Source organism: Myotis lucifugus, unplaced genomic scaffold (assembly GCF_000147115.1).
Source record: "Myotis lucifugus unplaced genomic scaffold, Myoluc2.0 scaffold_288, whole genome shotgun sequence".
NCBI lineage: Eukaryota > Metazoa > Chordata > Mammalia > Chiroptera > Vespertilionidae > Myotis > Myotis lucifugus.
Window position 1 is genome coordinate 240,621 of NW_005871336.1, and position 12,916 is coordinate 253,536.

Here is a 12,916-nt window from a genome sequence, read left to right on the forward strand (position 1 = left end):
TGGAGGAAATGAAGGACGCCCAGTGAGCTGGCATGCAGTGGTGGGAGGTGAGGGAGTGAGGATGGGGTTTGGGGATTTATCCTGAGAGCTCGATGGAACCTTTGAAGGCATTGAAGCTGCAGGGTGATGTGAATGTAGTGGGCTCTGGACTGTTGGGTTCTTGCCTCAGCACCTCCTGTCACAAGCCGTATGACCTTAGACAAGTCAATCACCTGGCACTTCCATTTCCTTCTCTGTAACATGGGGATGGTAGTAGCATCCTGGAGGTTGTGAAGATCAGACATGGGGGCTCTCACACATTTTGACTGCTACATACAGTATGAAGTATGTGATACATTCCCTGTGGGTTCACATGAGTACACATGTAACCTATATGTCTCCCCAACATGCGATTGATGCGCTCTGATGTTTTCTATTCTAACCTATTTCATTAACGATTGTTGGTCGAGACCCTCTCCATTCATTTTAAAAACACGGAAATGATACATATCGAGTGCCTGTCCCACAGTTGGCCTCATTAAAGGGTCCTGTTGCTCTCATCCTCGTCGTCATGATAAAGGTAATTCCGGCTGCAGTTCGAGTGGATGGGTCGAGGTCAATGACAGTATCTGAGTCCCGGTGGCTGAAGGACGCTGGTCTCCCTGCCCCTGTCCCGGGACGGGGAAGAGCCCCACGCTGGGCCTCCTGACTGCGGGAGCTCCCGAGGGGCGCCTGTGAACGGGCTGGCTGGGTGGTTTCCTGGGAACTGGCTTTCCCTCCTTTTCAGGCCGCCACTTCAGGCTGTGCTGTTTTCTTTGACTTCTTTGTTACTTACGCGCAGAGTGGCTTTTTCCTGGAAGCCTCAGTCATTACAAGCCTCCCACTTCTTTATTTCAAGTTGTGCCATGATTCGACTTCCCTTTTCAGAGCCAAGGGTCGGTGCCTTAGTGGAATTCATTTGCATTTTCCACGAAGGGTGCCACCTTCTTCTGCCCGCTGGCCCCGCCTGCTGGCTGTGCCCGCTCCCTGTGCCCTGCCCTAGGCAGCTGGGATGAGAAAGCAAGATCCCACCTTCTTTTTGTCCAGGAAACACATCCTGGATTCTGAGCGTGGAGGTTCTCAAGGTGAGCCTGGAGACCGAGGGGAGCGATCAGGCCCAGTCACCCCGTGACCGCCACAGTGCGTCACGAGCCCAGCATCCCAGCTTTCCAGGTAATGGAAGCGAACCCTTTAAGCACCAAAAACTTAACCTTGAAATCACTTTAGAAGCACATTTTCCTAAAAGTTAACCACCTTGGTCCTTCAAAAGAGAACACCTACCAAAAGACCGTGGTTTCTTTATTTTTATTTTCCCCTCAATATATTTTATTGATTTCAGAGAGGAAGGGAGAGGGAGAGAGATAGAAACATCAATGATGAGAGAGAACCATTGATCGGCTGCCTCCTGCACACCCTCTACTGGGAATCAAGTCCACAACCCAGGCATGTGCCCTTGACCAGAATTGAACCTGGGACCTTTCAGTCCACAGGCTGACGCTATATCCACTGAGCCAAACCAGCTAGGGCAACACTTTGGTTTCTTTAACTCAGAGACATTAGATAAAGAACTTTTTGTGATGATGATGATGATGATGATGATGACGACGACGACGATGGTGGTGGTAGTTGTGGTGGAATTGTGTCCTCCTAAAATTCCTATGTTGAAGAGCTAGCCTCCAGCACCGTAGAATGTGACTGCATTCGGAGATAGGGCCTTCAAAGGGGAGGGTAAGTTAAAATGAGGTCGTGAGAGTGGGCCCTCATCCAATCTCTCTGGTGTCCTCATAGGAAGAGATTTGGACACACAGGGAGACACGCCAGGGATGCTCACACACAGAGGAAAGGCCACGTGAGGACGCAGTCAGATGGTGGCTGTTTGCAAGCCAAGGCGAGAGGCCTCAGAAGAAACCAAGCCGGCTGCCACCTTTATCCTGAGCGTCTAGCCTCCAGAACTGTGAGAAAATTAACATCTGCCGTTAAGTCTCAGTCTGTGGTATTTGGTTACGGCAGCCCTAGATGGTGGTAACAAAAATAAACAATAGGTACCATTCACCAAGCACTTACCGCAGGCCAGGACTATTTTAAACCGTAGTTGAATCATCCCATCCAACCCCTTAGCAATCCCAGGTGACATGCCCGGGTCACACAGTAAGCCTGGCGCTGGCTGGCACCTTCGCTTGACCCTCCACTGCACCTGTGTCTTGCACCTGCATAGTTCCGGGATCCTGGCAGGCACTGCATAGGCAATCTTGCTCATGGCCACAATGGCTCGCCAAGGTGGCTTCCTGCTCCCACTTTCAAATGTACACACTGCAGTGCAGAGTGGTCCCACAGTGAGTGTGTCCCTTTCTTGTGGCTGCAGTAACAACTGTGGCTGCTTTAAACAATAGAAATTTATTCTCTCACAGTTCTGGAGGTCAAGAGACCAGAATCAGGGTGTCACAGGGCCATATTCCCTCAAGAGGCTCTAGGGGACAACCCCCCCCCCCCCAGCATATCATTTTCTAGCTGATACTAGGAAATCGGTTTCTTTTCTCTTCCAGCTTCCTTGGCTTGGGGCTGCATCCCTCCAGTCTCTGCCTCCATCTTCACATCACCTTCTCCTCTTTGTAACTCTGTGTTTTTGTTTTTGTTTTCCCTCTTCTGTTTCCAATCTCCTTCTGCATCCCTCTTACCAGGATACAGGTGATTATATTTATAGCTCCCCCCCCCCCCCGATAATCACATCTTCTGCCATCGAAGGTAATATTCAGAGGTTCTGGGGATAAGAAGTGACAATATCTTTGGGGCGCCAGTTTTTCTTCCCACCACAGTCAGTGAGTGGCAGAGTAAGCGTTGATGCCAGGGGTTGTCTGATTCCAAAGCCTCTAGTGACTGCTCATGCTTTGGAGCTCCAGGCCTGGTGCCTCTCGGCTCCTTTCTGCAGGGGCGGGTGTTGCTAGGTAAGAATTCCCAGGCGCTTTGACCCTGCAGTTCCACTTCTGGAATGCATCCACACAAAGGGTTATGCGGTTGCTAAGACTGGCAAAAATGCTCATTCTTTGTGGTAACAAAAAACTAGAAACTACTAAAAATCCACCTGTAGGGGACTGGTTAAATGAAGTATGGTAACCCTTAAATGAAATAGTTAAGAAACTATCCTATATAATAAAAGGCTAGTATGCAAATCGACCGAACAGCGGAATGACGGGTCACTGTGATGCGCACTGACCACCAGGGGGCAGACGCTCAATGCAGGAGCTGCCCCCTGGTGGTCAGTGCGCTACCACAGGGGGGCACCACTCAGCCAGAAGCCAGGATCACGACTGGCAAGCACAGTGGTGATGGCGGGAGCCTCTTCCGCTCCACAGCAGCGCTAAGGATGTCCATCAGTTGGACTTCTCCGAGGGCTCCCGGACTGTGAGAGGGCGCAGGCTGGGCTGAGGGACACCCCCCCGCCCCGAGTGCATGAATTTCATGCATCGGGCCTCTAGTTAAAAATAATGAAGTAGGTAAATGTATAGCAAGTGATATGGGAAGACGTCCATGATGTATTATTAAAAGGAAAGAACAAATTACCCATTTTTATTAAAATATTATGTGTGCACTTGAGTATGGCTATCAAAAAGCAAATTAAAATTCAGTCCCTCAACCATGAAACCACATTTCAAGGGCTCAGTAGCCTCATATGGCTCGTGGCTATCGGATTAGACACACAGACGGAGAATGTTTCTGTCGTCTCAGGAAGTTCTGGCCAGAGCTTCCTAGGTTATTACGTGGCCAGAGGGAGGCCTTTCTTTCTGTATGCGGTAGCCTTCTGTGAATGTTTACATTTTTTATAACAAATCAGCAGGTTTGCCATTATCAGAAAAATAGAAGCGCATTCTATTTCTAAGAAAACATTCTATTTCTTAAGTTGGCGGTAGTTTATTACCATTATTGGAGGTGTATGTGCTGGTGGGTGTATAACCCCCTTTTAAAGTATGTGTCATGAAAATATTTAAACATACACGGGGGGGGGGGGGGGAAGGAGACTTGCCTGGTGGAGCACCGGTGGCAGGCCAGGCCTGAGGCTGGAGGACTTGCAGCCGAGTCTGGTTCCTGGACCCAGGGCTTCCCAGCTTGGCCATGTCACTCAGCCGGTTTGAGCCTCAGTTTCCTAATTTGACAAAATTCTGCTCGACCTGCTTTATAGGGTTAGAGTAAATTTTAGAAGCGTGATGATCTGTGGAAAACTCCGAAACTGCCTGGCCTGCGTGGCTCAGTGGTTGAGTGTCTACCTATGAACCAGGAGGTCATGGTTTGATTCCCAGTCAGGGCACGTGCATGGGTTGCAGGTTTGCAGGTTGATCCCCAGTAGGAGGCGTGAGGGAGGCAGCCAATCAGTGATTCTCTCTCATCCTTGATGTTTCTATTTCTCTCCCTCCCTCCCCCTCCCTCTCTGAAATCAATAAAAATATATTTTAAAAAAACACACGAAAAGAAAAACTCTGAAACTGAGGAACATGCTACAGAGACTGGAGGAAGGGTCAGTAAACAACACGTGAGTTGCCAAAGGCCTGGGGAGGTGAGGTCCCAGTACACCACTGTGACCACCACTGGGACCAGCGACCTTGCCTGCTCCCGGATATTTTCTAGGTCTCGCTGAGGTCGCCATGAGCAGGAGGAAGTGTTGCCATAGTCCCACTAGTGACCTTGCTTGGAGATTTAGAAATAACCGTTTATTTTATTTATTGAACAAGCAGTGATGTGGCGTTTGCTGTTTGCCATGCACAGTTCTAGGTGCTTTACAAATACGTGCTCATTTTATCCGAATGCAACCCTGAGGTAGCCACTGTGAGCATGCTCATTTCATGCAAGAGGAAACAGGCTCAGAGAGGTCAAGTAACTTGCCCGAGGCCACACAGCTAGGGAGGAGTGGGTGTCCAACTTAGGCCGTCCCTGCTTTCTCCTTTCATCCTGCTCCTCTTGCCCCCATCAAATGTGGTCAGCGAGTCCCTTGTGCCAGTTTCTCTATCTCAGGGGCATGAGGTTCAGATTTTGATATGAAATCTCGTGACTGAGTGTTCCTGACTGACTTGGTAGGCGCGATTCCGATGTTCTGGCTGAGCTTGGTAGCAGGACTAGGTGGGAGTGGGCTGTAGCATTAGGCCAGTCCGGGCGCCGGTCCGTGATTTGCCACTCATTCGCTGTGTGACTTCTGGCAGGTTGCTTCACGTCTCTGATCTTCCAGGGGTTTTGTGAAGGTGATGTTTACCCACTGTGACAGTGCTCATCGTCCTGTCGGGCAGGCGGTCGAGGCCTCCCTAGTCGCTCTCCTTTCCTTCCTCCTTACCTGCAGCCGTAGTGTGCTTCAGAGATGAGGAAGTCCCCATGCCTGTCTTCAAGGAGTTCACAGATGGCCTAGGTGGGGGCTGGGGAACCTTCGATATCGAGTCAGGGGACTTGCGTTGGTGCCGTTGGACAGGTTTCTCTGATTACCTGTAAGTGGGGGCCTGGTGGGCAGCACTCCAAGGCCCATCTCTCTTGCTGCTTTCTGATTTGTCACGTTTAGGCCAGGACAGGCCTGTGGGGGCCAGTGGCGGGTGGGCATGGGGTGCGTCACCTTTTCCCTTCAGGCCACTCTTGTCACTGCTGCCGCAGCTTCCTCTCCACAGAGCTCTGCAGAGCCTGCTGGCTCTGTCCAGAGTCGGAGTGACGGGAACACAGATGGCTTCGGGTGCCCTCTGCCCGCCAGGACCTGGGGGCGGCAGGTTCTGCAGGTGCAGCATGAGTCAGACGCAGCTCCTCGTGTGTTCCTCTGCAGTGAGGTTGCGGGGGGTTGCGGGGGAGGCTGTGGGAGCTGCAGGCATCGTCCCTTTGGGCTGAAAATTATGGAAAAGGGTCATCTGTGTGGATGGGGCTGCCCATGGGTCTTGCTGGATATGCACGTGGCTTGGCGTGGGAGGCCTGGGGGACACCAACTGGGAAGTGGAGGGGGACTCCTGTTGTCACGCTGCCTCCTGGAGAAGTGGCCGTCTTGGCAGGCAGCCGGAAGGTGAACACGTGGAGGAATCCATCCAGCTCACTTTTCTACTTCCCCGTACAGCTGCCACTGAAGGGGAGGCGGTTCCATCACCCCAAGTTTAAGATTCTCATAAAGGGAGTTAATATCCTGTGATGACACAGAGGAATTGCACTTAGCAGGCCCATTTAAAGAGGGGCCGGGAAATGGACCCTCTTTTAATAGTGTGGCCTTTACTGGGCAAGTTAACTCCCCAAGCCAGCCATTGTCAGGATCTGAGGGGGTGTCTGTGGTTTTAGGGCTTCTTTGCCTCATTCATTGATTTGTATAGATCTTTCCAAATTCTGGTGGCACTTGCGGGGTTACGGAGAGCCTCTGAAATGTGAGCAGGCGTATGATGACTCCCCAGCATTCACTGATAAATCTTCGTCACTACTGACTCATTCTGAGAATGGGGTGGAGGGGCAGGAGACTGGAAAAGAAAATGGGGCGCGACTCTGCTTTCCTCTAAATTTCACAGGTGGAAGACAAGCGATTCCCTCTTCGGCTCTTGGTCTCACAAGTTCATTGTCACTGGGCCCATTGCCTGTGGACAGCTGCAAGCCCCTCCTATGCTCTCTGGATGGCTGGCCTCACCGCCTGTCTGACAGCCTCGTTCCTCTTCTGACCAGAGCAGCATTGAATTGGGAGGTGACACCTCCGTGTCTCCTTCTTCAAATGCAAAACCCTCTCCCCTTCTCAACCTGAGGATGGACATTTATGGCCAAAATGTCTCCTTTTCTTTCAGCGTTGGTTTTTGGGTCATAGCAGAGTTAGCCGGTGAGAGAGGTGGCCGTGGGAATACTTCTGGGCTAACCTGTAAACCCCAGAGAAAAAAAGTGACCATAACCCCAGTGATGTTTCCTTTTGTTCTTCACTCTGATGGGATCCAAAACTCACTCTAAGCCACTGACTGAAACTTGAGGTTCACTAAAGAATAAGAGACTGACAGGACAGGTGCAGAGGTGCCAAGAAAGAATGCAATTGGTCTGACAAATTGGCAGTTACAAAGTAGTCATGGGGCGTGAAGTGCAGCATCGGGAATACAGTCAATAACATCGTAATAGCTGTGTAAGTGCCGGTGAGTACTGGAAATATCGAGGGGAACACTAGGTAGAGTATATGATTGTCTAACCACTAAGCTGTACACCTGAAACCCAGCTATATATATAAAAGCCTAAGCGACCATCTGATCATTTGACCATCCGACCCATAGCTATGATGTGCAATGACCACTAGGGGGCAGATGCTCAACACAGGAGCTGCTGAGCTGCAGTGACTTGGCAGCTGGGATTCTTGGGTGTCACACCCAGAACCAGAGAGGAGGGAGCCCAGTTCCGATGTGCATCACCTGAGAACTGCCCTCTTGTAATCCAGGACCCCTCGGGGGATGCTGGAGAGCTGGTTTCGGCCGGATCCCTGCAGGCCAGGCCGAGGGACCCCACCAGTGCACAAATCTGTGCACCAGGCCTCTAGTACCAAATAAAATTGAAAGGTAAAAAAGAAAGGAAAGCTATCGGTCTGAATGGAAATAGACAGTTCCTATGGGTCTTGGGTCTGATGTCTGCTGGGTATGTCATTTCACATCTCGTCAGCCCTGTGATGTTGGCGGCTGACAGCTAAGGACTCTTAGACTCCGTGTGCCCACTTGGGAGTGGCTTCATTAAGACTCAACCAAAGTTCACTCCAAAGCCATTGCCATTAACCAGGAAGCCATAAAGTCTCCCAGGAACTGCTCAGGGGACAGTATCCATGAATTCAGCCTGCAGGGTGAGTTAGATTTAGATACGCAGAGAGGAAAAGGAAAAGAGTTCTGGGCAAGAGGAGCAGTCAATACAATCGGAAAGCCTGAGAAAGGGAATAGAATGAGGACATGGAACAGTGCCTGCTGGTTGTAAGCTACAGAGGGCAGAGGTCATGTTCTCCAGGGTCACTGTGAGAACAATGCCTGAGTGAGGGCCTGCTGCATCGTAGGTGCTCAACAGATATTCATTGCATGAATGAATACACTGACAGTTATCTTCTCCACAGACCAGGAGCCTCTTGAGGGCAGGGACCAGGCCTTGGAAATCTTTGGATGCCCTACAGCTCCTGGTGGTGGTAAACACGTAATAAATCTGTTCTGATGGGATGAATGAATGAACGGCAGGTCAGGGATGGTGGGAGATGTGCCCGAGTGAAGAGACACTGAGCAATACTTTAGGAAATCCTGAGCACTGCACATGGGCTGGCACGGTGAGGGCATCCCTGGAAGGCTTTCAGTGCCAGGACAAGGAGCTGTTGTGTTTTCCTCGAGGCATTTTTTAAAGCTATCTTTTAATGCACCACACTGGGGGCTCTGCAGAAACCCAGCCAGTGCCTAAACTTTGATGGCATTGCAAGGGAACTACAGTCAAGCACAGCTGAGAAATCACTTTTCTTTTTTCGCTTTCTTTCTTTAATATATTTTTACTAGTGACCCGGTGCACTGATTCGTGCACATCGAAAGGAAATTAATTAAAATTCCTGGGGCAACATTGTGGCTCAAAGGGCGTGTTTGGAGTGAGGGGCGGGGGAGGAGAAAAAGAAAGAAAACTCACGCTCGGGTCTTCCGGCTCGCAGCACTGGCTCCGGTGCAGGGACTAATGCAGGCGCGGGTGGTGGCCAGCGGGATGGGACTGGGCAAGATGGACAGGACACGCCCTGGAGCCAACCTCCCGCAGTCCCTCCCCAGCTGGCTGCACCTGGGGTGGCGCCACAGCTCAAGGGCATCTGTGGAGTGAGCGGGCTCCCTTTGGCAGGTGGGGTCCCTTGGCCTAGCCTGCAGGGGTCGGGCCGAAACCAGCTCTCCGACATGCCCCGAGGGGTCCCGGAGTGTGAGAGGGCACTATGCAAAGTTGCTGTCGTACAGGGTATGGAACGCAAATACAAGTGTGCAGTAAACCAGATTCGGGGCTGACAGTGCCCCAGCAACAACATAACCCACAGCCGAAGGTGGAATTGCATGGCTCTGCAAGGAATTGGGCTTGCTCCTCTCTGGTTTCTGGGTGCGTCACCTGAGAGCCACCACTGCCAAGTCACTGCTCGGTAGCTCCTGCGTTGAGCATCTGCCCCCTGGTGGTCAGTGCATGTCATAGGTACCAGACAGTCGGACGGTCACTTAGCCATATATATATATATTGATTTCAGACAGAGGAAGGGAGAGAGAGAGAGAGATAGAGACATCAATGATGAGAAAGAATCATTGATCGGCTGCCTCCTGCACATCCCCCACTGGGGGTCGAGCCTGCAACCCCGGCATGTGCCCTGACCAAGAATCGAACCATGACCTCCTGGTTCATAGGTTGATGCTCAACCACTGAGCCACACTAGCTGAACTAGAAATCACTTTTCTGTCAGGTTGGTCTCAAACTGACCCCCTTCACTCCCTTCCTACTGTGGGGTGACCACACTGTTTAAACCAGTGGTTCTCAACCTTCTGGCCCTTTAAATACAGTTCCTCATGTTGTGACCCAACCATAAAATTATTTTCGTTGCTACTTCATAACTGTAATGTTGCTACTGTTATGAATCGTAATGTAAATATCTGATATGCAGGATGGTCTTAGGCGACCCCTGTGAAAGGGTCGTTTGACCGCCAAAGGGGTCGCGACCCACAAGTTGAGAACCGCTGGTTTAAACCAAAACAGACCTGTTAAAACTTTTGGATGGGACCCCGCAGGGTAGAGATATTATTGAGGGGGCGGGGTCCTGGAGTTGTTTATAGATCGTTTGGCTCAAAAGTCCCAGCTGACTTCCTCCAAAACGTGGTCTGCTCAGCTCAGGGGTTCTCAATAAACGCCGCCCTCTCTTTCCAGGTGTTGGCTAAATTTGTGGTTTTAAGAAAACCCGAGCCTGAAGGCAGCCACCCTGGGAGAAGCCCTTTCCGTGGGCAGTCGGAACCTTCTGGACCAGAGGAGAAGCCGTCCCTTCACTTGGACTTATGACCCGCGGCTTCGCCCCCAGCCTGCCCGCCGAGGTCCACGAGATGGGCTCCTTCCGCAGGCCCAGACCGCGCTTCATGAGCTCCCCGGTGCTCAGCGACCTGCCCCGATTCCAAGCCACCCGCCAGGCCCTGCAGCTGAGTTCCAACTCGGCCTGGAACAGGTAGAGGATGCGGCCAGGGGGTGGAGTGGGGTGGGGGCCGCCCGGGCCAGAACAGGGCCGGGGCGGGCTTGGCTTCTACTGCTTCCGAGGTCTCTGCGTCAGAAGGTCATGGTTACAAGGACAATTGACAGAGAGAGGATGCTTTCCTACAGGGACTGTATCCGAGCTGTCCTTGTTTTAGCAGAGGCAGAGTGGACCCCTGGGGGCCTCCAGGCCAGCAGAGCCAGTTACCTGCCCTGGACAGTGGGGTGGGAACTGACAATGACTATTGATGCTCATTTGTCACATCCCTACTCAGAGGACCCACGGGGGGGAGGGGGGACCATCTAAGTAAACTCAAGTCACCTTCTACCTATGTGGGAAGGTAAGAGGCGTATCTGTGAAAAGCTAAGAGACCATCATGTGACGTGAGCCGCAGGTGGCTGGGAGGGAAGACACTGGGCTTTTTTGTTTTGTTTATTTTATTACTATGTCTACTCTATCTAGAGTAGAAAGTCTAAACTCTAGAAAGAGAAAGTCCTTTGTGCTGTTAACATTTCCAAGTAGGGTGATAAATAATTGCTACCCATTTGCTGAGGTGGTTCAAGACACTGGGCTTCTTTGTAAGGTGTCTCGCCGACCTTTTGCACAAGCAGAGTAGAGCACCAATACTCTGTCTTGCGCTCCTGTGGCCACTATTTTTCAAATCTCTGCACTTACTCTCCGGATAAATTAAAGGCAGCATTCTTCTGGAAGCATCACTCACTGCTTTGGGTCAGAAGTTATGGATTTTCTCAGTGAACGCGGCTCTTATGATGGGGAAAGAGCGGAGGCTCTGAAATGTTTTGATGTTCACTGGATCCTTGTTCTTTAAAAAAGGCCTGGGATCCTTGGAATCAGCTCCTTGTGGAACTATTGGGGTCCCAGAGAAGGTGGAGTGGAGGCTTGACTGTGGCCCTTTAAGGGATTAACTTGGATGGGAGCGGAAGGGGCAGTGAGGCTGGCCCCAGTGAGATTCCTCCAAGGAAAGTACTGTTAGAAAAAGTAAGACAAGGAACGGTCATTTCCCACGAGCCCCAAGCTGCCCTCTGAAGACAGGGCCTCCTGGGAGAAGGAACCCCAGGCCCAGGTCCCTGCTGCTTGCAGAAAGCACCATCGGGTTCCTCCAGGCTCAGCAGGGCTGCCAGTGAGGGAGGAGGAAGGCTGCCGGCCTGGAGAAGGTGGGGGGAGAGGGCTGCCTTGGGGTCCTCGTGACTTCAGTCTTCCTTCCTCTCCAAGGGCCCTGGTCAGAAAATGATGGGCTCCGGGGATGAAAATGTGGCCCTGTTTATGCCGCGTTTTTTGTGTGTTTTTTTCCCCTTCCAGCCCCCTTCATCCCTGAGCTGTTTGTTGATGTGGCTGTGGGCAGATCCTCTAACCAGGACTTGCTTCTGTTTATTTCCCTGCAGCGTGCAGACCGCCGTGATCAATGTTTTCAAAGGCGGTGGCCTGCAGGGCAACGAGCTCTATGCACTGAATGAAAACATCAGGTACGCGCAGGCCCGGCCAGAGGGCAGAGGGCGCTAGCCCAAGGGGGGCCTTATCTTCAGTTTTGTTTTCTGCTTGGTTCTTCTTGCTGCTTCTGTTGGCTTTGTTTGTGCCTCTTATGGCTGTTCAGTTCTGAGACCCTTATTGGTCTAGCCCAGTGGTCGGCAAACTCATTAGTCAACAGAGCCAAATATCAACAGCACAACGATTGAAATTTCTTTTGAGAGCCAAATTTTTTTAAACTTAAACTATATAGGTAGGTACATTGCTATTAACTTAATTAGGGTACTCCTAAGGCTTAGGAAGAGCCACACTCAAGGGGCCAAAGAGCTGCATGTGGCTCGCGAGCCACAGTTTGCTGACCACTGGTAGACTTCTACTAGGGGCCCATCGATTTGTTCATGGAGGTAGAGTGTGTGTGTGTGTGTGTGTGTGTGTGTGTGTGTGTGTGGCGGGGGGTAGAGGGCTCATGGATGGTAGCTGTCTTCTGTTCTATAAACATTGACTGTGCTCTGCTTAACCTTCAGGCACCATGTTAGGCAAGATGCCAAGCAGTTGTAACCACTCTGCTGGGGATTTTATTGCGGTTCTTTTTACTAAGTGACCGATGGACTTTTTTGTGCCTCAGTTTCCTCGTATGTGAAACAGGGATAGAAAACGTGTCTACGTCCATAGGATTCTTGTGTAGATTCGAGTGAGTTGTTACACAGATTATCCATTAGAACACGGTTGTAACACACTAAGTACTTGGTCCTTGTTGCTCTTTCTGTTGTTGTAGTTGAGGCGACATTTATTCTTTCTTGTTCTCCCCATGTGTGGACTCACTCCATAATTGTTACTATCAGAATACAGGCTGCTGTAAGGAGCAAAAATCTGACAAATGGGACTTCAGCAAGTAAGGGATTTAATTGTCTCACTGTCTAGGGAGGCCAGTCCAGGGCTTGAGTGGCAGCTACACTTGTCCTTCAGCTCTGCCATCAGAATCTTGGGGCCTTTGTGCCTTGGGCACCTGTGGGCATCGCTTCTTCATTCAAAAAGAAATTAAAGGCCAAAATGCCATGCAAGTCCAGTTTTCCCAGAGCTCCTCAGGCAGGACTGGGGCCCTTAATTGCACGGGAGTCATTTTTACTGGGCACATTGCCCTCAACAAAAGGAGCGGAGTGAACACCTAAGCCATCTTCCTCCTGGGGGATGATGCCACTGGCCTGTCACCACCCAAGTCTGGGTGTGTGAGTCCTTGTAGTT

The 12,916-nt window shown here is 51.1% G+C and overlaps 1 protein-coding gene across 1 annotated transcript in view; it reads left to right on the plus strand.

The window, feature by feature from the left end:
• Positions 1-12,916, plus strand: part of PRR5L (proline rich 5 like) — a 68,825-nt gene that overhangs the window by 11,205 nt on the left and 44,704 nt on the right. Inside the window, exons 2-3 of the mRNA XM_014465338.2 lie at positions 9,877-10,165; positions 11,593-11,673. Of these exons, the coding sequence (XP_014320824.1) occupies positions 10,002-10,165; positions 11,593-11,673 (245 nt within the window). The 5' untranslated portion in view covers positions 9,877-10,001. The remainder of the gene's footprint in view (positions 1-9,876; positions 10,166-11,592; positions 11,674-12,916) is intronic.